The 27,816-nt window shown below is 41.7% G+C and overlaps 1 protein-coding gene and 1 long non-coding RNA gene across 32 annotated transcripts in view; one reads left to right on the forward strand and one right to left on the reverse strand.

Moving 5' to 3' along the window:
• LOC129491317 (uncharacterized) overlaps nt 1-27,816 on the forward strand; it is a 97,572-nt gene that overhangs the window by 63,495 nt on the left and 6,261 nt on the right. The window contains exons 2-4 of one of the 4 annotated variants that reach the window (XR_010113918.1): nt 2,121-2,292; nt 21,244-21,302; nt 21,380-22,167. This is a non-coding gene — a long non-coding RNA (uncharacterized lncRNA). The remainder of the gene's footprint in view (nt 1-2,120; nt 2,293-21,243; nt 21,303-21,379; nt 22,168-27,816) is intronic. The other 3 variants (XR_010113919.1, XR_010113917.1, XR_010113916.1) reach the window with 3 other exon arrangements.
• Nucleotides 1,443-27,816, reverse strand: part of NEK11 (NIMA related kinase 11) — a 327,824-nt gene continuing 301,450 nt past the window's right edge. For 26 of the 28 annotated variants that reach the window (XM_055295453.2, XM_055295455.2, XM_055295452.2 and 23 more), the window contains one exon: nt 1,443-2,344. In XM_055295453.2, the coding sequence (XP_055151428.2) occupies nt 2,166-2,344 (179 nt within the window). In that variant the 3' untranslated portion in view covers nt 1,443-2,165. Of the gene's footprint in view, nt 2,345-22,304; nt 22,883-27,816 lie in introns of those variants that run through there. The other 2 variants (XM_063610744.1, XM_063610741.1) reach the window with 1 other exon arrangement.

Here is a 27,816-nt window from a genome sequence, read left to right on the forward strand (position 1 = left end):
AATCTCTTAGTTTCCTCAGTTATCAGCAGGAGGCAGAAAAGTGAATAACAGTACTGTGGGCATCAAATTCACCCAGATAGTTCTGAAGCAATAGATATGTTTTAGCCCCTTATCTTCCCAGAGAAGGGAGTGGGGTGGGTCTTGGTATTGACAAAGATTATCTCCTTGACCAAACTTTAGACAGGCTCCTTTGAGCCCTCTTTTTGCCTCATTCTTGGCTCTGTCTTCAGCCTGCCAAACCCAGTTTTAGCAAGAATTCTGGTAAAGTCAGTTTACTGAGAATCCCCCACATTTGATAGCTGATCATCCTCAGTATCTGATCAAATTCCTCATCACCTGCCCTCAATCTCTGATGACCCTGGCCTGCCTCCAGTGGGAATCTTAAGTCAGTTTAGCAGGAATCTCCCTGCTATGGTTTGAATATTTGCCCCCTCCAAAACTTATGTTGAAACTTGATCCCCAAAGTGGTGATGTTGGGAGGTGGGGCCTAGTGGAAAATGTTTGGATTATGGGGGAGCACCCTCAAAAATAGCTTGCTACTGCTCTGGAGTAGTGAGTTCGTTCTTGCTCTCTAGGCTGGATTGTTTCTTGTGGGAATGGATTATTTCCCCAAAAGGTGGGTGTTATAATGCCAGGACACCCCTCAGGTTTCCCCATCTTCGTACTTGTCCACTTCCCCTTCATTGCTGTGTTGTGATGGAACACGATAGCTTTTGCCAGAAGCCAGGCCGTTGAACTTCTCAGCCTACAAAACCGTGAGGTAAATAAGCTTCTTTTCTTTATAAATTACTCCATTTCTGGTATTCTTTTACGGCAACACTAAACAGATGAATACAACCCCCAACCTTTGAATACTCCTCTTAGAAATTTTCCATCCACCAAGGCCCCTATCCTGCTAATTGGCTATTAATCTCTAGTTTGCTTCAGCAAAGAAACTTCAGAGTTGAGCCCAATGCCTCTCCCATATTGCAATATTGTTGATACCTGTCAAAATAGTCCTGATCACAGTCTTTTTGCCATTTCAATAAGTGTCAGAATAATTTTTTCATTAACAGTATATTTAAATGTGTCTATGTTTAAAAAGCGTCACAAGCAAATCTAATGTAGCTCCATGGTTGAAAATTCTGATAGACAGTGGTTAAGAGTATGGATTCTGGAATGAGACAGACCTGGTTTGAAATGCCAGCTCTGCTGCTTGCAGCCGAGTGACTAAGCACATTACCTAACCTGAGCATCTCTCTTTCTCTGTTGTGTCTCTCTCTCTCTTTCTCTTTCACTCTATCTTTCTCGAGTTAATGAAAAGATCCAGTGAAGGCCCTTAAACTACTAAGCACAGTACTAGTACCCAACAGGCACCAAATTAACCAAATATTACTGGCTCTAAGTAATAATTATCAAAGGATGGATATGTTACATTCAATAAGAAAGTTTTACATAAGGAAAAGATAAAATAGGTGATTTATTTTGTAACTGTGAAAACTATGTTTATTTTGAATACAAATCTTGAATTATCTATGGATGAGTTTGAAATAAATCATAGAAGAGAATCACTTTTTGGATTTTTAATCCAGGTCCTTGTGTGTGTATGAAATACACACATATCTTCCTTGTTAGTCATGGAAGGGCAAAAGTGGACCAAAAACAGGTCAGCTAAGACAGGCATGTCTGGCTTCTGGGCTGTAGCTCAGCATGTTGTAGGCTAGGGTCCAGTGACCTTCACCGGCAGGCTGCCCACAGTCCATGAGACCCTAGGCAGTCAGGCACTGAGTTCTGTCCTCCAGCTGAAAATGATGAAGAGCACACAGCTTCTCCCCGGTCATCGTCAGGGTGACTCAATCCTGCTGGAAGCCCTGAGGGCACACATGAGAGAAATGCTTTTCAAGGGAGCCAAACTTGATCTATAAGCTTATCTCAGGGTATAGTCCAAATAACACTTATGACTCCAAGCGTAGGCAACCATGCTTACTACTCTCTAAAGAAGCCAGTACTTCTGACAAGGAATTGAAAGTCAAGATGAGAGCTCCACTTTTGTATCCATTCCCCATAATAGAGTTCAGCTTATATGTTAAATGAATTTTCACATAAATTTGTCCACTTGAACTTCTGCTTCTTTTTGATAGTTGCCTAGAGATGGTTCTGGAGAGTAGGTTCTTTTCCCATCGTGATCAGCAACTGCTCTTCAAAGTACAGGAGCTGGTCCACTTCAAAACAGTCACTGGCTCGAGGCACCACTTTTTCCAAACACTCCCGGATCTCTGCTTCGCTAGCATTCTGATGCCTTGCTCTCTTGAGGTAATTATAGACCTCTTCAAATACTTCTGTCCCCAGCTTCTGCATGGCTGATCTGTCAAAAAAGTTACAAAACATTACGAAGAGTTATACATTAAGATCACCTGCAGGAAAATGTGCTTTTAAATAATTGATTTTACATTGTCATTCTGGGATTTAGAAAAAAAAGGGGGAAGAAAAGGCACAATGTCTCCACACTAAACATTTAACAGTATTCAACAAATAATGCCTCAGTGTCTATCATGTGCCAGGTACCCTTCGTACCCTTCAAGGAACTGGGAATATAGCAGTAAACAAGTTAGGCAAAGTCCTGCCCTTGTGTGTGTGTATATGTATAATACACAGATATACACACAGATGTGTTTATATAAACGTATATACATATATACACATAAGATATCAGATGGTTCTAAGTGCAATGAAGAAAATGCAGGGTGAGGCAGGCAGGAAAATCCTTCTGAGGAAGTGTCATTTGAGCAAGAGCTCTCAGGAAGTAAGACAAATACTAGGGACAAGAGAATTTGGGCCCTAAGGCTAAAACATATTGGAAAAATAACAAGAAAACTATTGTGGCTGGAGTTAGTAGAACAAAGGGAAACAGGATGGTGGAATATAAAATCCAGAAATAGTTAATAATAACAAAATAATAATGAGGAGGAGGAGGAGGAAAATGAGGGGGAGAATAGTTTTATTTGCCACTTGCCAGGTCCTTTTCTACTCACTTTGCTGTTTCAGTCACACTTAACCTTTACAACAGCTTTACAAAGGAGGCAATTTTTTAAATCCCTATTTTACAGATGAAGAAACTGAGGCTTAAAAGGGGTAAAGTTATTTGGCCAAGTTTCCACCAAGGCCAACATTCATTTTTTCCACACTTCCAGTGTTTGTCCATATGCCAACATAATCTTTATGTTATAATCATATCGCCATAGCTGGTATGTTTATTTCACCGTTGACTATTTTCCTCTATCTCCATAAAGGGTCACAAACTAAAGACCTGTGGGCAAAATTTGGCCCATAACATGTTTTGTTTTGCAATACCATGTTTTATCTTCCTTTATTATTTTTAAATGTTTTAATGTGAATGTCTTTATGTGGGGCCTGCAAGCACTCTGTACTCTGCATTTTCTGACCGTCTTTGACCTACCTCCCCTATCTTTTATCATCTTATACCAGGCTGCTTCTCATAGTTCTTCTACCCGCTTAACTCAAGGGCATTCAAGTTGGTGGATTTTGTTTTGCAGTTCTTCACAGTTGTCCTTTTTAATGGCTCCATATTGTTCCACTGAATTTATGTGCCAATATTTACTCCATTTTCCCTTCACCAAACAATGAGCTTTTTTTTGCTCCTTTTCACTATAACATAGTGTGAATCTCTCATCTTTAGATATTAGGCTTTTTCATTTTAGGGGAATATTTTATGGCATCAAATTTTTAGGAGTTGGGGTATTATGTGTGTGTTCACTCTAAAAATTTATATGTGTACTTACGGTTTCTGCACTTTTCTCTGAAGAACAGAGAAAAGAGTAAATATATGTTGTGCTGGATTAAATGATAAAAATGTTATGGGATTGAGATTATTAGGTCAAAGTGTATAAATATTTGTGTGACTTTAACTTGAAGAAATATTAGTTTTTCTTCATTTCAATGGATTTGGTAAAAAGAAAAACCAGGATGTGTATTTTTTTTTTTTTGGAGACGAAGTCTCTGCACTGGCATAATCTCAGCTCACTGCATCCTCTGCCTCCCAGGTTCAAGCGATTCTCCTGCCTCAGCCTCCCGAGTAACTAGGATTACAGGCACCTGCCACCACACCTGGATAATTTTTGTAATTTTGATAGAGATGGGATTTCACCATGTTGGCCAGGCTGGTCTCGAATTCCTGACCTCAGGTGATCCCAAAGTGTTGGGATTACAGGCCCACCTTGGCCTCCCAAAGTGCTGGGATTACAGGCGTGAGCCACCGCGTCCGGCCTTTTTTCACAATTTTTGAAGCATTAATGCTTAACAGTACTGATGGTAATGTTGATAATAACATTGAGACATTAGTCACAGACTCACTCATTTTATAAGCTTTTATTGTTCAGTGTTATTCAACCTTGTAATCTCTAAATCATAGGATATGTGTTATGTATTGTGGCCTATAAAGAGATGAATAGATAATTCTTCTAGCTGTGGTTTAAAGGCTAGTCATGACAATGCAAGACATAAATTTTTAATTTTAACTAACATTTCTATAGCCCTTTAGGGCTTGCAAAGTGCTTTTGCATTCATTATTTCAAATGCTCCTTGTGAACTAGGCAATTCATTGAACATTTGTCTTCATTTTACAGATGAGAATAAGTAGGTTTTTAGTAGCCTTTCACAAGCTCACACAGTTAGTGTGGTAGAGTTTGGACGCAAATGCTGATCTTAAAACACCAGATGCTGGAGAAACCAGCAGCCCTAGGCTCCACAATAGGTTTCCCACCTTCTGTCATGAGATTATTAGGACTGATTTCAGCATGCCTAACATCCCTAGTCACCTCAGCCACCCCCTAAAATCCAGGTTTTTCTTTTGCTGACATCTACCAAACCCTGGTCATTCCCTTCATACACTGATTACTTCAGTGACTAGCCCACTCTTTCTTCCACCTTGTACTCTTGTCATCATTCTTAACTTCTGTATTCTTGCTGTCTCTGGTTTTGAACTACCTCACATTCAGCCATCATTTCTTTTACCCTACCTGAGTTGCCCATTCCCATGATCATATCAATTGACCTCATCAGTGCCAATGACTACATGACCTCTGAAATTGATTTCAAGCCTCCTACTCTCTAATCACCCCCTCAATGCCCTCCTACCATACTTACCAGCTAATCTTCCACTTCATGGTGCCTTTCACTTTGACTCTACCCCCATGATAATAATTACTCACTTCTTTTGTAACCTCATATACTCACTCCCCACCTACCTCCTCACAGTTAATTTCATGGCCCGTCATCATGACCATTATCTCGCAAATACCTTTGACTTTTTCCACCCCTTTTCTCTTTGTTTGGCAAAGACCTAATGGTTAAACTCAGTCATATACCTAGTCGATGGCTGTACCCAAACAAGAGAATATTTATGGAGAAAAGCATCCAAATATACCAAGTCTCTCATTTAAGATGGTAATCTTGATTCAGAATGGCACTCTGCACTGCCCAAGGATCTTACCGTATTTCCCCAGTATGTTTATTTTCCTCCCCAAATGACTATTTCAAATGTTTTCCTTTATTCTTTTAAAAAACATTTTATTTTTGATTTTTAAATTGTATTGTGTATATCTGAGGTTTACAACATGATGTTTTGGGATACATATAAATAACAAAATGGTTACTATAGTGAAGCAGATTAACATATCTGTGACCTCACATAGTTACTATTTTATGACAAGAACAGCTGAAATCTACTTATTTAACAAAAATTCCCAATACAATTTTATTAATTTTAGTCCTCATATTGCACATTAGATCTCTAGACTTGTCCATCCTACGTATCTACTGTTTTGTATCCTTTGACCTACATTCCCTCATTTCTTCTCCCTTACCAACCCTGCCTGAGGCAACCATTGTTTCATTCTCTATCTCTGTGTACTTGAGCTCTTTTTTTTAAAATATTCCATATAGACTTGAGGTCATGCAATATTTTTATTCCTATGTCTGGCTATTTTTCAATTAGCATAATGTCCTCCAGGTCTATCTATATTATGGCAAATGACAGGATATCCTTTTATAAGGCTGAATAATATTCCATTGTATATATATGCCACACTTTCTTTATCCACTTCTCCATTGTTAGACATTTAGGTTGTTTCCACATCTTGGCTATTGTGAACAGTGTTGCAATGAACATGGGAGATATCTTTATGAGGTGGTATTTTCTTCTCCTTTGGGTATATACCCAGAAGAGGGATTGCTGGGTCATTGGTAGTTATACTTTTAATTTCTTTAGGAACCTCTGTATTGTTTTCCATAGTGGCTGTACCAGTCTACTGTCCCCCAGCAGTATATATTAGGGTTCTCTTTTCTCCATACCAACATTTGTTATTTCTTCTTTTTGATAACAGACATTCTTAGGGGTGTGAGGTGATATTCATAGGTTTTAATTTGCATTTTCCTAATGATTAGTGACCCTGAGCACCTTTTCATATATCTATTGGCCATTTTTATGTCATCTTTGGAGAGATACCTGTTCGGGTCCTCTGCCCATTTTAAAAATTGAGTTATTTGGTTTTTTGCAGTTAAGTTGTAAGAGTTTTTATAAATTTTGGATATTAACCACTTATTAGATATGTGGTTTGCAAATATTTTTTCCCAGTCTGTAGGTTGTCTTTTCCTTTGTTAATTGTTTCCTTTGCTGTGTAGAATCTTTTTAGTTTTACGTACTCCCATTAATTTATTTTTGCAAAAGATCAGAATAAAAATAAATCAAATAGGGAATAAAAAAATATAGAAAAAAATTAATCAAACCAAGAGTTGGTCATTTGAAAAACAAAACACAATTGACAAAGCCCTAGCTAGACTATGAAAAAAAGAAAAGATGCAAATAATAAATCAAATCAGAAATAAAAGTGGAGACATTACAACAGATGCATCAGAAATAAAAAAGGATTATAAGGGACTGATATAGTTTGGATATCTGTCCCTGTGCAAATCTCATGTTGAATTGTAATCTCCAGTGTTGGCGGTGGGGCCTGGTGGGAGGTGTTTGGGTCTTGGGAGCTGTTCCCTCATGGCTTGGTGCTGTCCTTGTGATAGGGAATGAATTCTCACAAGATCCGGTTATTCTAAAGTGTGGCACCTCTCCCCTCCCCACTCTCTCTCTCTTGCTTTTGCTATGTTACATGCCTTCTCCCACTTCCCCTTCTGCCATGAGTAAAAGCTCCCTGAGGCTTTCCCAGAAGCCAAGCAGATGTTGATGCTATGCATGTACAGGCTGGAAAACCATAAACCAATTAAACTTCTTTCTTTATAAATTACCCAGTCTCAGATATTTCTTTATAGCAATGCAACAATAGCCTAATACAGAAAATTGATACCAAGGAGAGGGGCATTGCTATAAATATTCCTGAAAGTGTGGAAGCAGCTTTGGAACCTCGGTAATGGGCAGAAATTGGAAGCATTCAGATGGCTCAGAAGAAGACAGGAAGATGAGGAAAAGTTTAGAACTTCTTAGAGACTGGTTAAATGGTTGTGACCAAAATGCTGATAGTGATATGAACAGTGAAGTCCAGACTGAGAAGGTGTCAGATGGAAATGAGGAACTTACTGGGAACTGGAGCAAAGGTCACAGGTGTTATGCCTTAGCAAAGAGCTTAGCTTCATTCTGTCTATGACCTAGGGATCTGTGGAAGTTTGAACTTCAAAGTGATGATTGAGGGTATCTGGTGGAAGAAATTTCTAAGCAGCAAAGCCTTCAAGATGTGTCCTGGCTGCTTCTAACAACATATGTTCAGATATTGGAGCAAAGAAATGACAAAATTTGGAATTTATATTTAAAAAGGAAGGAAAGCATAAAAGTTTGGAAAATTTGCAGCCTAGCCATGTGACAAAGAAAGAAAAAGCTTTCTTGGGGGGAGAGAAATTCAAGCAGGCTATGGAGCAACCACTTGCTAGAGATATTTGCATACCTAAAAGTGGGTCGAGTGTAAATATCCAGACAATGAGGAAGAGGCCTCAAAGGCATTTCAGTGATATTCATGGCAGCCCCTCCCATGACAGGCCCAGAGGCCTAGGAGGGAAGAATGGGTTCAGGAGCCAGGCTCAGGGACTCACTGCCCTGCACAGCCTCGGGACACTGCTCCTCACATCCCAGCTGCTCTGGTTTCAGCTTTGGTTCAGAGAGGCCCAGCTCAGGCCAGAGCTCCAGAGGGTGCAAGCCATAAGCTCTGGCAGCTTCTACATGGTATTAAGCCTGCAGTTGCACAGAATGCAAGAGTGCAAGTGGCTTGGAAGCATGTGCCTAGGTTTCAGAGAATGTATGCAAAAGCCTGGTGTTCAGACAGAAGGCTGCTGCAGGGGTGAAGCCCTCACAGAGATACTCTACTGGGGCATTGTGGAAGGAGAATGTAAGGTTGGACCCTCACCCTAGTTCTCAGCCAATGACTTCACCTATTTTCTCAAATGGAAAACCAAAACAATCACATAAACATTCCATTTTCCCAGTACTCAAACTGCCCATTTATTTGGATCAGTAACTATATACTTGGCCTCCTCTTCTGTGCCTAATTAAGGGATCCTCCCTGCTCCTATCAAAGACAAAACTCTACCTGAGTGCTCTGGATCCTGGCCTCTGTCACCATCACAGTGACATTCCCTCCTGCAGTCATCTTCTCTCTTTACCTCACAATCACTTTCTACCTCTACTGGATCATTCCTGTTAGGGTACACACATGACCTGCTATATCTTTTCCTAAACAATAAAACCTCCTTTAACCTCCACATGCCCTAAGGCTCATCCCCTTCTCAACCCATCACTTTGATCTCTATTCCCAACAAAACTTCTTGGAAGAGTTATGTTTGTTGCTTTTTTACTGCACGCTCTTTCACAATCCACTCCTCTTGAGTCTTGGCCCTCTCTTTTTCCCTAAAACTTCTCTCACTGTGGTATCAATGACTTTCATATGGCCAATTCCCCTGGTCACTTCTTTGTATACATATATTTTTCCTTTTTAAAAATTGAGGTAAAAGTAATTTATCATAAAATTCCTGTTGTTTATAAATTGGCCAGTCTGAAGTATTTCGTTATAGCATCGGAATGGAGTAAAATACTTAAATTTTCTATGTCTTCGGTTTCTTATATTTAAGTGGGGATTTCATACACAGACATACACGCATGCATATATACACACACACACCCCTTATCATGATAGCTATTATTTTACTATCATGCACGTTATTGTTGCTTTCTCAGTGGTGAACTGCATAGCAATCCTATTTCTGTTAAACTCGAAGCCTCAAACAATTTTGTAGCTCTATCTTGGTTAAGATACTATTTTAGATTTTTTAACTTCTCTGGATGAATTTGAAAAAAAAAAAAAAAAAAAGACACCAGGAGACTAGTGACACAGTGGGAGTGAAAAATATGTAATTTCTTAGAAATAATCATGAAAACCTGGTTTACCAGAAAGCCTTAAGAGAACCCAGGCACAGTTTAAGGAAACCCTGAAGATGATTTTATGGAATATAAGAAATCCCTGCACATCAAATATGTGTGAGTCACTGCAGGAATGGAATGGTACAATGTATTTTACCTTTAATATTGTCATTTCAACAATCATTTGGTGCTAACAAGCATCGGGAATCTTCATTAACGATACATTTTACAGAAAGAGGTTTAAAATTCTCCATGTGTAGTGTTTCAAATGGCTGTCTCTGAATCAGGTGGGCAAAGACAGAACAGCTCTCTCTCCAGAAGCAGGCAGGTAAACTGGTAGAGGCTTCCATAGCCTGCAGCATGCCCAGACAGAGCATGTGCCTTGAAGCCCTCTTTCTGTCAATGGCACTTCCCTCTTTCTCAGTTCACCCTGGGCAGGATCCTGAGTGCAAATGTTGGTTTAATATACTGTTAAAAACCATTTCTAAAAGTATTATTTTAATTGTGACTTAAATACCCACCATCATTCATAATTATAGTAAATGTAAATGAGCTAGACTCACTGACTAAAAAACAAAATCCAGCTAGGTGTTGTTACAAGAAATATACCTAAAACATGAGGGCATTGAAAGATTGAAAGTAAAATAATTTTTGACAAAGCTACCAGGCAAATAATAACCAAAAGAAATCTAGGGTAGCCATATTAATATGATAAAAATACATTTTAAGTTAAAAAAGCATTATTAGAGATAAAGAAAGTCACTACATAATAATTCAATTCAAAGAAGAAAAAAAGAATTCTAAATGAGCATGAATCTAATAAAACAGAATCAAAATAAATAAAGGACTACAAAGAGAAACTGTCAGATATATTCTCACAATGTTGGATTTTTTTTTTATTCTACTTTAAGTTTTAGGGTACATGTGCACAATGTGCAGGTTTGTTACATATGTATATATGTGCCATGTTGGTGTGCTGCACCCATTAACTCGTCATTTAGCATTAGGTGTATCTCCTAATGCTATCCCTCCCCGCTCCCCCCACCCCACAACAGTCCCCAGTGTGTGATGTTCCCCTTCTGTGTCCATGTGTTCTCATTGTTCAGTTCCCACCTATGCGTGAGAACATGCAGTGTTTGGTTTTTTGTCCTTGCAGTAGTTTACTGAGAATGATGATTTCCAGTTTCATCCGTGTCCCTGCAAAGGACATGAACTCATCATTTTTTATGGCTGCATAGTATTCCACGATGTATATGTGCCACATTTTCTTAATCCAGTCTATTGTTGTTGGACATTTGGGTTGGTTCCAAGTCTTTGCTATTGTGAATAGTGCCGCAATAAACATACGTGTGCATGTGTCTTTATAGCAGCATGATTTATAGTCCTTTGGGTATATACCCAGTAATGGGATGGCTGGGTCAAATGGTATTTCTAGTTCTAGATCCCTGAGGAATCGCCACACTGACTTCCACAATGGTTGAACTAGTTTACAGTCCCACCAACAGTGTAAAAGTGTTCCTGTTTCTCCACATCCTCTCCAGCACCTGTTGTTTCCTGACTTTTGAATGATGGCCATTCTACCTGGTGTGAGATGGTATCTCACTGTGGTTTTGATTTGCATGTCTCTGATGGCCAGTGATGATGAGCATTTTTTCATGTATTTTTTGGCTGCATAAATGTCTTCTTTTGTGAAGTGCCTGTTCATACCCTTTGCTCACTTTTTGATGGGGTTGTTTGTTTTTTCCTTGTAAATTTGTTTGAGTTCATTGTAGATTCTGGATATTAGCCCTTTGTCAGATGAGTAGGTTGCGAAAATTTTCTCCCATTTTGTAGGTTGCCTGTTCACTCTGATCGTAGTTTGTTTTGCTGTGCAGAAGCTCTTTAGTTTATAGATCCCATTCATCAATTTTGGCTTTTGTTGCCATTGCTTTCGGTGTTTTAGACATGAAGTCCTTGCCCATGTCTATGTCCTGAATGGTAATGTCTAGGTTTTCTTCTAGGGTTTTTATGGTTTTAGGTCTAACATTTAAGTCTTTAATCCATCTTGAATTAATTTTTGTATAAGGTGTAAGGAAGGAATCCAGTTTCAGCTTTCTACATATGGCTAGCCAGTTTTCCCAGCACCATTTATTAAATAGGGAATCCTTTCCCCATTGTTTGTTTTTGTCAGGTTTGTCAAAGATCAGATAGTTGTAGATATGTGGTGTTATTTCTGAGGGCTCTGTTCTGTTCCATTGATCTACATCTCTGTTTTGGTACCAGTACCATGCTGTTTTGGTTACTGTAGCCTTGTGGTATAGTTTGAAGTCAGGTAGCGTGATGCCTCCAGCTTTGTCCTTGTGGCTTAGGATTGACTTGGCGATGCGGGCTCTTTTTTGGTTCCATATGAACTTTAAAGTAGTTTTTTCTAATTCTGTGAAGAAAGTCATTGGTAGCTTGATGGGGATGGCATTGAATCTATAAATTACCTTGGGCAGTATGGCCATTTTCAAGATATTGATTCTTCCTACCCATGAGCATGGAATGTTCTTCCATTTGTTTGTATCCTCTTTTATTTCATTGAGCAGTGGTTTGTAGTTCTCTTTGAAGAGGTCCTTCACATCCCTTGTAAGTTAGATTCTTAGGTATTTTATTCTCTTTGAAGCAATTGTGAATGGGAGTTCACTCATGATTTGGCTCTCTGTTTGTCTGTTATTGGTGTATAAGAATGCTTGTGATTTTTGGCCGGGCGCGGTGGCTCACGCTTGTAATCCCAGCACTTTGGGAGGCCGAGGCGGGCGGATCACGAGGTCAGGAGATCGAGACCACGGTGAAACCCCATCTCTACTAAAAATACAAAAAAAAAAAAAAAATTAGCCGGGCGTGGTGGCGGGCGCCTGTAGTCCCAGCTACTCGGAGAGGCTGAGGCAGGAGAATGGCGTGAACCCGGGAGGCGGAGCTTGCAGTGAGCCGAGATCGCGCCACTGCACTCCATCCTGGGTGACAGAGCGAGACTCCGTCTCAAAAAAAAAAAAAAAAAAAAGAATGCTTGTGATTTTTGTACATTGATTTTGTATCCTGAGACTTTGCTGAAGTTGCTTATCAGCTTAAGGAGATTTTGGGCTGAGACAATGGGGTTTTCTAGATATACAATCATGTCATCTGCAAACAGGGACAATTTGACTTCCTCTTTTCCTAACTGAATATCCTTTATTTCCTTCTCCTGCCTGATTGCTCTGGCCAGAACTTCCAGCACTATGTTGAATAGGAGTGGTGAGAGAGGGCATCCCTGTCTTGTGCCAGTTTTCAAAGGGAATGCTTCCAGTTTTTGCCCATTCAGTATGATATTGGCTGTGGGTTTGTCATAGATAGCTCTTATTATTTTGAGATACGTCCCACCAATACCTAATTTATTGAGAGTTTTTAGCATGCAGGGTTGTTGAATTTTGTCAAAGGCCTTTTCTGCATCTATTGAGATAATCATGTGGTTTTTGTCTTTGGTTCTGTTTATATGCTGGATTACATTTATTGATTTGCATATGTTGATCCAGCCTTGCATCCCAGGGATGAAGCCCACTTGATCATGGTGGATAAGCTTTTTGATGTGCTGCTGGATTTGGTGTGCCAGTATTTTATTGAGGATTTTTGCATCAATGTTCATCAAGGATATTGGTCTAAAATTCTCTTTTTTGGTTGTGTCTCTGCCAGGCTTTGGTATCAGGATGATGCTGGCCTCATAAAATGAGTTAGGGAGGATTCCCTCTTTTTCTATCGATTGGAATAGTTTCAGAAGGAATGGTACCAGTTCCACCTTGTACCTCTGGTAGAATTCGGCTGTGAATCCATCTGGTCCTGGACTCTTTTTGGTTGGTAAGCTATTGATTATTGCCACAATTTCAGAGCCTGTTATTGGTATATTCAGAGATTGAACTTCTTCCTGGTTTAGTCTTGGGAGGGTGTATGTGTCGAGGAATTTATCCATTTCTTCTAGATTTTCTAGTTTATTTGCATAGAGGTGTTTGTAGTATTCTCTGATGGTAGTTTATATTTCTGTGGGATCAGTGGTGAGATCCCCTTTATCATTTTTTATTGCATCTATTTGATTTTTCTCTTTTCTTCTTTATTAGTCTTGCTAATGGTCTATCAATTTTGTTGATCCTTTCAAAAAACCAGTTCCTGGATTCATTAATTTTTTGAAGGGTTTTTTGTGTCTCTATTTCCTTCAGTTCTGCTCTGATTTTAGTTATTTCTAGCCTTCTGCTAGCTTTTGAATGTGTTTGCTCTTGCTTCTCTAGTTCTTTTAATTTTGATGTTAGGGTGTCAATTTTGGATCTTTCCTGCTTTCTCTTTTGGGCATTTAGTTCTATAAATTTCCCTCTACACACTGCATTGAATGTGTCCCAGAGATTCTGGTATGTTGTGTCTTTGTTCTCCTTGATTTCAAAGAACATGTTTATTTCCGCTTTCATTTCGTTATGTACCCAGTAGTCATTCAGGAGCAGGTTGTTCAGTTTCCATATAGTTGAGCAGTTTTGAGTAAGTTTCTTAATCCTGAATTCTAGTTTGATTGCACTGTGGTCTGAGAGACAGTTTGTTATAATTTCTGTTCTTTTACATTTGCTGAGGAGAGCTTTACTTCCAACTATGTGGTCAATTTTGGAATAGGTGTAGTGTGGTGCTGAAAAAAATGTATATTCTGTTGATTTGGGGTGGAGAGTTCTGTAGATGTCTATTAGGTCCACTTGGTGCAGAGCTGAGTTCAATTCCTGGATATCCTTGTTAACTTTCTGTCTCATTGATCTGTCTAGTGTTGAAAGTGGGGTGTTAAAGTCTCCCATTTTTATTGTGTGGGAGTCTAAGTCTCTCTGTAGGTCACTCAGGACTTGCTTTATGAATCTGGGTGCTCCTGTATTGGGTGTATATATATTAAGGATAGTTAGCTCTTCTTGTTGAATTGATCCCTTTACCATTATGTAATGGCCTTCTTTGTCTCTTTTGATCTTTGTTGGTTTAAAGTCTGTTTTATCAGAGACTAGGATTGCAACCCCTGCCTTTTTTTGTTTTCCATTTGCTTGATAGATCTTCCTCCATCCCTTCATTTTGAGCCTATGTGTGTCTCTGCACGTGAGATGGGTTTCCTGAATACAGCACACTGATGGGTCTTGACTCTTTATCCAATTTGCCAGTCTGTGTCTTTTACTTGGAGCATTTAGCCCATTTACATTTAAGGTTAATATTGTTATGTTTGAATTTGATCCTGTCATTATGATGCTAGCTGGTTATTTTGCTTGTTAGTTGATGCAGTTTCTTCCTAGCCTCGATGGTCTTTACAATTTGGCATGTTATTGCAGTGGCTGGTACTGGTTGTTCCTTTCCATCTTTAGTGCTTCCCTCAGTAGCTCTTTTAGGGCAGGCCTGGTGGTGACAAAATCTCAGCATTTGCTTGTCTGTAAAGTATTTTATTTCTCCTTCACTTATGAAGCCTAGTTTGGCTGGATATGAAATTCTGGGTTGAAAATTCTTTTCTTTAAGAATGTTGAATATCGGCCCCCACTCTCTTCTGGCTTGTAGAGTTTGTGCTGAGAGATCTGCGTTAGTCTGATGGGCTTCCCTTTGTGGGTAACCTGACCTTTCTCTCTGGCTGCCCTTAACATTTTTTCCTTGATTTCAACTTTGGTGAATCTGACAATTATGTGTCTTGGAGTTGCTCTTCTCGAGGAGTGTCTTTGTGGTATTCTCTGTATTTCCTGAATCTGAATGTTGGCCTGCCTTGCTAGATTGGGGAAGTTCTCCTGGATAATATCCTAAAGAGTGTTTTCCAACTTGGTTCCATTCTCCCCGTCACTTTTAGGTACACCAATCAGACGTAGATTTGGTCTTTTCACATAGTCCCATATTTCTTGGAGGCTTTGTTCATTTCTTTTTATTCTTTTTTCTCTAAACTTCCCTTCTCGCTTCATTTCATTCATTTCATCTTCCATCACTGATACCCTTTCTTCCAGTTGATCGCATCAGCTCCTGAGGCTTCTGCATTCTTCACGTAGTTCTCGAGCCTTGGCTTTCAGCTCCATCAGCTCCTTTAAGCACTTCTCTGTATTGGTTATTCTAGTTATACTTTCGTCGAATTCTTTTTCAAAGTTTTTAACTCCTTTGCCTTTGGCTTGAATTTCTTCCTGTAGCTCGGAGTAGTTTGATCGTCTGAAGGCTTCTTCTCTCAATTCGTCAAAGTCATTCTCTGCCCAGCTTTGTTCCGTTGCTGGTGAAGAACTGCGTTCCTTTGGAGGAGGAGAGGCACTCTTCTTTTTAGCGTTTCCAGTTTTTCTGCTCTGTTTTTTCCCCATCTTTGTGGTTTTATATACTTGTGGTCTTTGATGATGGTGATGTACAGACGGGTTTTTGGTGTGGATGTCCTTTGTGTTTGTTAGTTTTCCTTCTAACAGACAGGACCCTCAGCTGCAGGTCTGTTGGAGTTTGCTACAGGTCCACTCCAGACCCTGTTTGCCTGGGTGTCAGCAGCAGTGGCTGCAGAACAGCGGATTTTTGTGAACCGCTAATGCTGCTGCCTGGTCATTCCTCTGGAAGTTTTGTCTCAGAGGAGTACCCAGCCGTGTGAGGTGTCAGTCTGCCCCTACTGGGGGGTGCCTCCCAGTTAGGCTGCTCGGGGGTCAGGGACCCACTTGAGGCAGTCTGCCTGTTCTCAGATCTCCAGCTGTGTGCTGGGAGAACCACTACTCTCTTCAAAGCTGTCAGACAGGGATATTAAAGTCTGCAGAGGTTACTACTGTCTTTTTGTTTGTCTGTGCCCTGCCCCTAGAGGTGGAGCCTACAGAGGCCGGCAGGCTTCCTTGAGCTGTGGTGGGCTTCACCCAGTTCGAGCTTCCTGGCTGCTTTGTTTACCTAATCAAGCCTGGGCAATGGCGGGCACCCCTCCCCCAGCCTCGCTGCCGCCTTGCAGTTTAATCTCAGACTGCTGTGCTAGCATCAGTGAGACTCCATGGGTGTAGGACCCTCTGAGCCAGATGCGGGATATAATCTCCTGGTGTGCCGTTTTTTAAGCCCATCGGAAACGCGCAGTATTAGGGTGGGAGTGACCCAATTTTCCAGGTGCCGTCTGTCACCCCTTTCTTTGACTAGGAAAGGGAACTCCCTGACCCCTTGCGCTTCCCGAGTGAGGCAATCCCTTGCCCTGCTTCAGCTCACACATGGTGTGCTTCACCCAATGTCCTGCGCCCACTGTCTGGCACTCCCTAGTGAGATGAACCCGGTACCTCAGATGGAAATGCAGAAATCACCCGTCTTCTGTGTCGCTCACGCTGGGAGCTGTAGAGCAGAGCTGTTCCTATTCGGCCATCTTGGCTCCACCCACAATGTTGGATTTTAATATACCTTGCTCAGTTATTGATAAGTGAAGCATTCAAAATATTAGTAGTGATAGAAAATATCTGAATAACATACTTAATAAGCTGAACTTAATAGATACACATAGAGCAAGACATTCTTCTCAGGCTCTCATGTAACATTTGCAAAAACTGACCATGTGCTAGACAATTTAAGCCTCAATAAATGCTGAATAATTGGTTTCATATAAAATCTAGTGTCTGATCACAATAAAATTGTTAGAAATCTGTAATAAAAATTAAAGATTTACACATGTGAGTAAATTTAAAAATAATACATTCTAAATAAATTATGGGTCAAAAACAAAACCAGTCATTCCATAAACAAACTCATTTTAGGCTGACAGAAAAGCTATAGGTGTTCCAGTCTTGGAATATTGCTGTGTAAATTTATTCCAATATTTGGAAAACACACTATATTAGTTCTGCAATGATGCATTTGAATTTTTAGGATTCATCAGTAGAAAATTCAATTTAAGAGGACTCTCTTGCTGTTATCTAACATGTGGGAAGGGAGGGCAGTATTCTCTGTGCTGTTCAAATTAAAAGAGTTCCTATGTTTCCTTTTTCAAAGAGAGGGACATGGGGTGGCAGGAACTATTCCTTTAGTTGGGTATCTCAAATAAAAAGAACTTATATTTTCATTTTTTTCTATTTCTTTCTATGGTGCATTTCCTTCCTAAATTTTATCATTTTGTTCAAGAATCAAAAGTCTTTTAAGTTTTTTAGGGATTGCCAAACATCATTGTAGTCCAAATACTTCATTTACAGGTTGTTTTGTCCAAGATTGAATTGGCAGTTGGGGACAAATAGGGGACTAGAGTCCAGGTTTCGGGAGTCTCAGGACAGTGCTCATTGGGCTGGATAATGGTCCCTTGACACAGGAGTCCTGAAGGAAGGTTCCCTAATGTTCCAAAATTTGAAATACTTGGAGTCACATCCCAAATATGTGTTTGGCTGACTCCCTTGCTGATGAAAAACTATTAAACACCAAGAAAGCTCTTCTTCTCTCCCCTGCCCATTTCCTCCAAACTCAATCTCTCATCCTCCAAATTCCTTTGCTTACCTCTTCCTGTGCTTACCTTTCATTTATAAAAAATTCATTTTTTCACATCTACTTATTTGCCCATCAATTATAGACTATGCTGTGTGCCCTCTAATTTATCTCTATCTCATAAGGGCTCTAAACAGTAGAGCCATAGCTGCTTAGTTTTATAAGGATAATTTCTAAAATGTCCTCATATTTTAAATATTATTTTAATTTTGAATCAATCCCATACTTACAGAAAAGTTACAGGAATAGTATAAAGAACTCATTTGTCCCTGAGTCTTTTGAGAATAAGTTGCTACCCCAATGTCCCCCACTCATACTTCTTGTGTATTTTCTATGAATAAAAACACTTCTACATAACCACAGAACTGCCACCAAAATCAGAAAATTCACATTAATAGATCTGATTCTCTTATCTTGTATATGAAAACATTCAGATTTCCCCCAATTGTCCAGTAACACTGCCTTATAACAAAGCATTCAAAATAATCATGAGTTCCATTTACTTGTCATTTCTCTTTAGTTTCCTTCAGTTATCTGGATGCTAGAATGTCCCTCAATTTGCATTGCTCATGCCTTTGGGATTTACCAGCTCTTACCCTCTGGCCATCCATCCTTTTATGTATTAGCCTAAAGGATGACTTCAGGAGTAGTGTCTTTCATTATCTTAGGGCATTATTAGAGAGCTTCACCTACACCAATTCAAGAAGGTTCTTACTGCTCTTGAGTAAAAACAAAGCCCTGATAGTAACAGGAGAGGGGTCTTGCCACTTCCAGGTGCCTACTAATGATTCTTCCATGCAATCTGTTCCTGTTGTTCCTGTTTACTGTAAGCAACAAGTACTCCTCTTAGGGAAGGGAAGCAGCTTGTGAAGTGTTTCCAGAAGCTCAGAATACAATGCTTTGTCCGAAATATTTCCCTGTACCCCCACCATCACACTTTATAAATCCCACCAGTGAAGGGTCCATTCACACAGCTGAAGAAATCACTTCTCAAAGCAGCTGTTAGCTTCTTAGGATAAGGTTCAGGGGCTGCAAAGATGAGCACAGTGAAAAGACCAAAGCCCCGTCAGACACTCTAAGTGCTGGCTGGGGTTCTGCCACCAACTTTCTGGGCGGCACTGGCTGAGTGACTTTCACTTTTTGGAGCCTCAGTTACTTCATCTGCAATGTAGACTAACTGATTTCTAAGGATTCCTTCAGCTCTAAATGTTCAGCTTCAATTATAAGTGAGAGCTCAGGAAGACATTCTTTGCTTATAGGTGATTGATAATTATTTGTTGAAAAAATGAAGTAAAAAATGACTTAAAAGCCAGAAGAAAATAGACACTTTATGAGTCATGAATTTCACTCTTTTTAAAAATAATATCTGAGTAAGCAAATTCTTTTTAAAGGCTTTCAATCATGAGTAATTCTTGCTCAGGGAAAGGAAGGGAAAATAGAAGAAAACTTGTTTTTTAAAGAGTCTGTTAAGTACCAGGAACGTTTTGTTTTTATTTCATCTTTGTGGGAGTCCCTCTTTTATTTTTTATATATTTTTTAAATTGATAAAAAATATATATAACAAAATTTCTTCTTTTGAATGTACAGCTCTATGAGTTTTCACAAACTCATTCAGCCATCTAACTCACACCTCAACTGAGATACAGAGCAATTTCATCACACTCCAGAATTCTCTCATATCCTTTTGTAACCAAGTCCTCCCTCCACCCCTTGGTGATAACTGACCTGTTTTTGTTCCTTCAGTTTTGCCTTTTCCAGAATGTCATATGAATGGAATCATTCAGAATGTAGCTTTTAAAGAACTGGTGCCTTTCACTTAATATAGCGTCTTTGAGATTCATCTAAACTGCTGTGTGTATTATAATTTGTTCCTTTTATTGCTGATCAGTGTTTCACTGTATGGATGTGCTGCAGTTGGTTTATCCATTCATAGCTGACCAATATTTGGGTTGTTCCTAGTTTTTGAAGATTGTGAATAAAGTTGCTATATGTATTCATATGTAGGTTTTTGTGTGGACATATATTTTCACTTGACTTGGATAAATACCTAGGAGTGGAATTTCTGGGTTGTATGGTAAGTGTATATTTAACTTTATAAGAAACTGCTTATTGCTTCTCAGCCGTTTGGCGAAGATCAAGTGTGAAGAAACCACTCAACTGTTTTCCAAAGTGGATGTTCCATTTTGCATTCCCACCAGCAGTGTATGACAGTCTTAGTTGCTCCATATCCTTGCCAGACTTAGTATTTAAAAAAAAAAAAACAGCTGGACGCAGTGGCTCACACCTGTAATCCCAACACTTTGGGAGGCTGAGGCCAGTGGATCAGGAGGTCAGGAGATCAAGACCATCCTGGCCAATATGGTGAAACCCCATCTCTACTAAAAATACAAAAATAAGCAGGCATGGCGGCGTGTGCCTGTAGTCCCAGCTACTCAGGAGGCTGAGGCAGGAGAATTGCTTGAACTCAGGAGGTGGAGGCTGCAGTGAGCCGAGATCGTGCCACTGCAGTGAGCTGAGATCACACCACTGCACTCCAGCTCATTCCAGTTTTTTAATGTGTTATTTACACAATCATATGAGGTATGTGATATAACTCCTGTTTCACAGTTGAAGAAACTGAGGCACAGATGTTAAGTATCTTAACCACTAAATGGCACTACATGGCTGCGGGGGGGGTTGGGTTCAGATTGATTCTCATTCAGGCTTTGCTCCTAGCTAGCTGTGCAGTCTAGTCACTCAATTCTCTAGGCCAGTCACTGTCTTCCTTTATAAATGAAGACATTAACTTCTGGAACAATCTCTAAGCTGATTTTTAATATCTATTAATTCTTAACAAACTGGAGACATTGCTAATGGTTTAGTGGATACATGGAAGGTCATTATCATCTAATATTCATTACTCAAGCCCCCAAATTTACAAGGATTTTTAAAGCATCAGAACTTAAAAATATCTACTGATAAATGGTTGTGTATAAAATTAGTCCACCTTGAAAACTGCCTCTTTGCTGAATGCTAGTTTCTATCTCTGTCCGTCACACTAAGAGTTCTGTTACCAGTGAGCTGTGACAAGGTAAACACAAAGTGCAAATGCAAAGTAAACTGACTTCATTAAAATGGCATTGCAAAACTTGCAGATGCAGGATTTCTCATAGTGTATGAATGTGTCCCCCAAGGTTCACGTGTTGGAAACTTAATCCCCATTGCAGCAGTGTTAAGAGGTGGGACCTTTAAGAAGTAATTTGGCCTTCAGGGCTCTGCCTTATGAATGGATTAATGCTGTTATTATGGGAATGGTTAGTTATTGTAGGAGTGGGTTCCTGATAAAAGGATGATTTTGCCCCCCACTTCCTTCTCTCTTTTCCCCTCTCTCTTGCCCTTCCGACTTCTGCCATGGGATGATGCAGCAAGATGGCCCTTACCAGATGCTGGCACCTTGATATTTGACTTCCCAGCCTCCAGAACTGTGAGAAACAAATTTCTTTTTTTTTTTTTTTAACAAATTTCTTTATAAATTACTCAGACTGTGGTGTTCTGTTACAGCAACACAAAATGGACTACATGAAGAAAACCATGTTGGAATCTTGTGCTGTCATTGATAAGAAAGGATCTGAGCATTAGGTCAATTACCAAAAAACTGAAAAATCAGTAACAATGATGACAGACTCTTCAAATAGGATGATTTAAATTTTAGGAAATTGGAAGAAGACTCTGAGAAACTTAACAAGGTCCTCCAATATTTTCCCCAAAATGATCTTCTCTGATTTGACTATGCTTGTTCCTCCATATCTCCATGATCGCTAGACTACTTCTGTCCTCTATCCACATTCTCTCCCAAGGTGGGTCATCTAGTTTCATGGCTTTAAATCCTCCCTTAAACTGTTGGTTCTCAAATATGCACTTGTCACTTTTCTCCTAAACTCCAGACTCATGTATTCAACTACCTACTTGACACTTCTGTGTGGATGTCTAGTAGGTAATAATCTTAGAATTATTGTGCCCTGTCAAATTCCTGCTCTTCCCTCTAAAATATCTTGATACTATTCAGTCTTCCCCATTTCTGTTTATGTCAGTTCCTGCTCAGGTCAAAAACCTCTGAGTTATCTTTGATTCCTCTCTTTCTCTCACATTCTAGTAGTCCAGTTTCTTCCATAATCAGATCAATTAGTAAGCCCTATCAGTTCCATTTTTAAAATGTAACTAGGATCCCAACACTTCTCACCATTTCCCCTACTACTCTGTCTCCCACCTGATTCTTTCAGTAGCCACTCGATTAGTTTCCTGCTTCCACCCTCACTAATCTACAGTCTATTGTCAACTCAGCAGCCATGGTAAGCCTACTTTCACTTCTCTGCTCAAAACTCTATTGGACTCTTCATCTCAGAGTAGAGGTCTTTCCAGTGGTATTACAATATCCAATCATATCTGAAAGGGGCCGGGCAAGGATTGGACTACGCCAGTTGCAGTCAAGAGATCTTTATTGGAGGTATCGGGCACCACATGCAGGGAAGGAAGAAGAAGGAGAGAGAGAGAGAGGGGCTGCCTGGGCGCCAGTTTTTATATTGCTAGGGGCTACGTGGACGTACGTGATTGGGGTTAGAGGCAGGGCTTGGGGAAAGACGGGAGGTGTTTCTTTCTGATTGGTCCTCCTTTGGCGAGCCTGTATTGAGGAGGAAGAAGAACCCGGAACCAGCGCCATTAAGGTACCCCTGTTGCCTAACATTCCTCCCTTTTTTGTTTTTTAAAAAGTGGGGAAATGGGCATTGTAGTTCGTTTAGCTACTTCCTGCTGAACAGAGGCATTGTGGGGGAGGGGTATGGGAGGATTGTGAGGGTTATGGACAGGGCACAGTAGGAGTATAAGGCCAAGTAGTAGGGCACTATATATGAACGCCTCCTCGGGTGTGAAGTCTATGAATGTTCCTTGTAGGTATAGGTCGTCCAAGGCCGTGAGCCAGCCGAGGGGCAGGGAGGGGTCTGCGATGAGCCAGCTGTCTGTGCGGAGGTCATCTAGGAACTGGTGGAACCGAGACATTGGGCGTTGGACCTAGGTTTAGCCCAGAAGGAAAAGAGAATGATAGTTATTTAGGGTGTTTGGCAGACCCGACCCTGGAAATGGCTGGATGAGGGATGTTGGATGAGGGGTTATTATGGTAGATCTTATCTGATGCTTGGGTGACTGGTGTCGGCTGACTGGCGTATTGGTCATTGACGTATTTAGAAGGGTGTGAGGCCATCTCTGGAGTCCTCTGCATCTTCTAAAAGTTGGTAATTTCTGAGGAGAAGCTGGTTAAAGGTTTGGTTAGAGATGGAGCTGATTTGTAACATCAGAAACGATGAAGTTAGTAGTGGGGGCAGAGGAGTTATTGGCAGGCATTGACTCAGATAAGGGGACGGCGGCAAGAGGGGGCTTGTTGAGGTTACAAGAAACAGTCGACAGTGGGGACTTTGGAGGTATTTAGTTGTGTTCTCCTGTGCTTTGACTGTGAAAAGGTAATAGGGCTGTGAAGGGGGTTCGCTGGTGGAGGAAGGTGAAAAGATGTGGGAGGCGGTAAGCCAGAGGAGAGGACTAAGGATATGCATGAGGGTGGGGTTTTAGTCTTCAGTAATGGGGGGAAGTGAGGGAGAGATGCGGATTTTGAGAGGGTTGTTGGGTATTGGCTTGCAGGTATATGTTGTAAAGAAGGGGGAAGCAGTTTGGCTTTTCGTATGATCTGGGTTGGTAGCCGGTTTCAACCTGGAAATGTGAAGCCAAAGTGTTAGATGCCCTGGTGATTCTTGGAGTCTAGCAGCCGTAGGAGTACAGAATATGATCTGGAGGGGTACTCTCCACTTTGGGGCTAGAGATATAGATGATGTAGGGCTGGGTAGGGAGTAGAACACCCATTCCCCCGGCTTAAGGGGAAAGGAGGGTTGGGTGTGAGTAGTATCAGGCAAAAGACCCTCCTGTCGCTTCCACAATTCACACTGGATGAAAGACAGGAGAGGATAGCTAATATCTTGTGGGGCCTTCCAAGGAGTGGGACTGATACCTGGTGGGAGGGCAGGTCGGCCGTACATGATTTCAAAAGGGGACAGAAGGGTGGGTTTTTTCGGGAGGACCCGAAGTTTAAATAGAGCTGTAGGTAGTAACTTTACCCAGTCTGGGTGTAATTCAAGGGTGAGCTTAGTTAAGATTTCTTTAAGAGTTCGGTTGGTTCGCTCAACTTTCCCTGAGGATTGGGGGTGATATGGGATATGGAAGTGCCAGGGTATGTTGAGAGCTGTTGCTATATTTTGTGAGACTTGGGATGTAAACTCAGGACCGTTGTCAGTTTGAAGGGAGGAGGGGATCCCAAACCGTGGGATGATTTCAGATAGGAGAATTGAAGCAACTGCGCCTGCTCTTTTGTTGGTAGTTGGGAAAGCTTCAACCCATCCTGAGAAGGTGTCAACTAGGACTAGAAGGTAGTGAAGTTTTTTAACTGAGGGCATGTGGGTAAAATCAAGTTGCCAATCGCTTCCTGGGGGTGTCCTCTGGCTTGGTGAGTAGGGAAAGATCCTGGCCTTAAAGGGGTTTGTGGGTTAGTGCGTTGGCAGATGTTACATGTGGACGTGAGCTGTTTGAGGAATTGTAAGTCAGAGGAGTCTAGGGTAAAGAAAGAGGTTGAGGAACGCTTTCAATGCTTGGGGGCTAGTATGGAAAATAGAATGAAGATATGTGAAAAGAGCATGTCTTGACGGATCAGAGGGTTGAGTTGGCGGGTGGGGGTCTGATGGCTCTGTGGTGGCTAGCATTACGGTGGATGACAGAGTTGATAGGGCTGCTTGTCGGGCCTCTTGATCTGCTTTGTTATTGCCTTGGGTTATGGGGGAGGAGTCAACTTGATGGGACTTGCAGTGGGCGATCCCGATTTTGGTGGGAAGTAAAGAGGCTTGAAGGAGACGAGTGATGAGGGTGGCGTTGGTGATGGAAGTCCCTTTGGTTGTAAGTAACCCTCTTTCTTTCCACATAGCTGAGTGAGAAAGGAGGATATGGAAGACATATTTAGAATCTGTATAAAGTGTAAGTGAGGTGTCTGCCGCTACCTCGAAAGCACGAGTGGCAGCAATGAGTTCTGCTTATTGATTAGTGGTATTAGGTGGTAGGGATTTTGCCTCTATGGTTTGGGTTAGAGAGACTATGGCATATCCTGCAAGGCGCTGTCCCTGTAACGTGAAAGAGCTGCCATCTGTGAACCATGTGTGGTCAGGGCAATTTAAGGGTCCTTCCGTAATGTGAGGTGGACAAGGGAGGAGGGATTCCAGGATCTCAATGCAGTTGTGTTGAGGAGGATGATGAGTGATTGGTAAGAGAGTAGCAGGATTGAGGGGAGCACATGGCTGGAAGGAAATAGTTGGGTCATGAAGAAAGGAGACTAGAAGTGATAGTATGTGACAAGGAGGAAAGGTCTGCAAGCTCTTATATGTGAGGAGATCCTTAAGTTGATGGGGAGAGGCGATGACAATGCTTGCCCCAAAGGTGAGTTTTTTTTATTCTAAGAGCAGGAGGTAGGCCGCTGCTAAGGCCCGGAGGCAGGGGGCCCATCCTCGCATGATGGGGTCTAGCTGTTTGGACAGGTATGCAATGGCAGCAAATGTGGGTCCCTGCATTTGTCCTAGGACTCCCAGAGCTAGGCCATTGTGCTCATGTACATATAGGATGAAGGGTTTTTGGAGATTCGGGTGATGTAAGGCTGGGGCTTTTAGAAGAGCCTGTTGGAGTGCTTGAAAAGGTTGTGTGACAGTAGTATCTAGGGGCTCAGATGGGACTCCGCGGGACAGCTCATAAAGTGGTTTTGCTAGGAGAGAGCAGTTGGGAATCCATGTTCTGAAGTACCCTGCAAGTCCTAGAAATGAGAGAAGTTCTTGTTTTGGTTTTGGGGACGGGGAGACTTCGGATGAAGCACTTTCAGTCTAAGGTGATAGCCTTTGAATTGTGGGAGAGGAGGACTCCTAAATAGGTTACTTGTGGTGAGGAAAGTTGAACTTTAAGGGGGGACACTCGGTACCCTTTATCTGCTAGGAAGTTGAGGAGAGAAATAGTGTCGGTTTGAGAGACTGTTAAAGAAGGACTGCATAGGAGGAGATCATCTACATATTGTACGAGAGTGGATTGAGGGAGATGAAGTTGTTTGAGATCTGAGGCAAGGGTTTGGCCAAAAATATGGGGGCTGTCCCGAAACCCTTGGGGGAGTACCGTCCATGTTAGCTGTTGTGATTGTTGGGTATCTGGGTCAGTCCAAGTGAAGGCAAAGAGGTCCTGGGATTGAGGGGAGAGGGGAATGGTGAAAAAGACATCTTTAAGGTCTACTACTGAGAAATATGTAGTATTGGGCAGGATAGAGGAGAGGAGAGTGTAGGGGTTAGGAACTAAAGGGTGGATGGGCTTGACAGCCTCATTGATAAGCCACAGATCTTGAACTAGGCGGAACTTCCCATTTGGTTTTTTTACAGCTAGAATGGGGGTATTGAATGGGGAGTGAGTTGGCCTAAAGAATCCCTTTTTCAGAAGGTCAGAGATTATAGGTTGTATTCCTCTGAGGCTTGAGGCAGGAAGAGGGTATTGAGGTTGACAGGGAAAGTGATGTGGGTTTTTGAGGAGTATTTGTATGGGGGTGCATTGTGCTAATGAGGGGGTGGTGGTATCCCAGACTGAGGGGTTTACGCTTAATGGGAGCAGAGGCAGAATGGGGGTGGGAGCTTGGTCAACGGAGGTGGCTACTAAGGTGATGAGCTTGGGAGGGCGATAGGGTGGAAAGTAATGGAAGTCTTGAACTTAGAAAGGATGTCTCTTCCTAGCAAAGGGAGGGGGCATTGGGGCATAACTAAAAACCTGTGGGAGAAAATGTGGCCTGAGAAGGAGCAGGACAGGGGAGGAGTGGCTCTGGGGTGTATGGTTTGGCCTCCAACCCCGACTATGGGAGATCCAAAAATGGAAGTGACACCCCAAAACTCCCGCAAAACTGAGAAAGTAGCTCCGGTATTGAGGAGAAAGGTGACGAGATGCCCATCGACTGTTAGAGAGACCCTGGGCTCCTGCGAGGTGATGATTGATATGTTGGGAGAGGAGTCCCAAGGCCCCGTCAGTGTTTGATAGCCAATCCCAGAAGGTCTGGGGTTGGGTTGGGGGTTGACCTGGCCCCCCTTCAGGGACCTGGGCAATCCACGGCCCAATGGCCAGGCTGGTGGCATTTTGGACGGGGGTGGCTGGGGGGGCCTGGGATTGGGGCACTCTCGGACCCAATGTCCTTCTCTTCCACACTTAAAGCAGGGCCCAGGGGGCTGGCGCTGAGAGTGGGCAGATGGCGATTTACAGCTGCCCGCTCCTGAGGTGGAACGAGGAGAGGCTTGGAGAGCTTGAGCCAACATTTGGTACCTTTGTCTCCTAGCTTTCTTGTCTCGGTTGTGGTACACCTTGAATGCCGTCGCTAGGATCTCGGTCTGCGGGGTAAAGGGGCCTCTGTCTAGCTTCTTTACTTTGGCTCTAATGTCTGGGAAGCTTTGCGCAAAAAAAATGAGACATGAGAAGCTGCCTGCCATCAGGGGCTTCTGGGTCTATGTTGGTATATTGTTGGAGTGCCTGTGTAAGGCGGTCAAGAAAGGCGGATGGGTTTTCATGTTTCTCTTGTATGATTTCGTGAAGTTTTTCAAAGTTGACTGCCTTTTGGGCTGCTTTACGCAGCCCAGTTATTAAACAGGTGGCGAAGTGGTCCCGGGCAGCGATGCCATTTTGGGTGTTGTAATCCCAGTTAGGCTCCTGTTCGGGGACCGCTTGCGCCCCTATGGGCAGGGCTGGGGTTGATGGACCTGGTCTGCATAAGTGCGGGCTTGCTCCCAGACCCATCTGCGCTCCTCAGGGAGAAGGGTATTAGAGAGGATCATGTAGATATTGTGGAAAGTGAGACTATAGGCTTGGAGAATGTATTGGAACTCTTTGATATAGGAAGCAGAGTTAGAGGT

This window comes from Symphalangus syndactylus, chromosome 10 (genome assembly GCF_028878055.3).
Source record: "Symphalangus syndactylus isolate Jambi chromosome 10, NHGRI_mSymSyn1-v2.1_pri, whole genome shotgun sequence".
Taxonomy (NCBI): Eukaryota; Metazoa; Chordata; class Mammalia; order Primates; family Hylobatidae; genus Symphalangus; species Symphalangus syndactylus.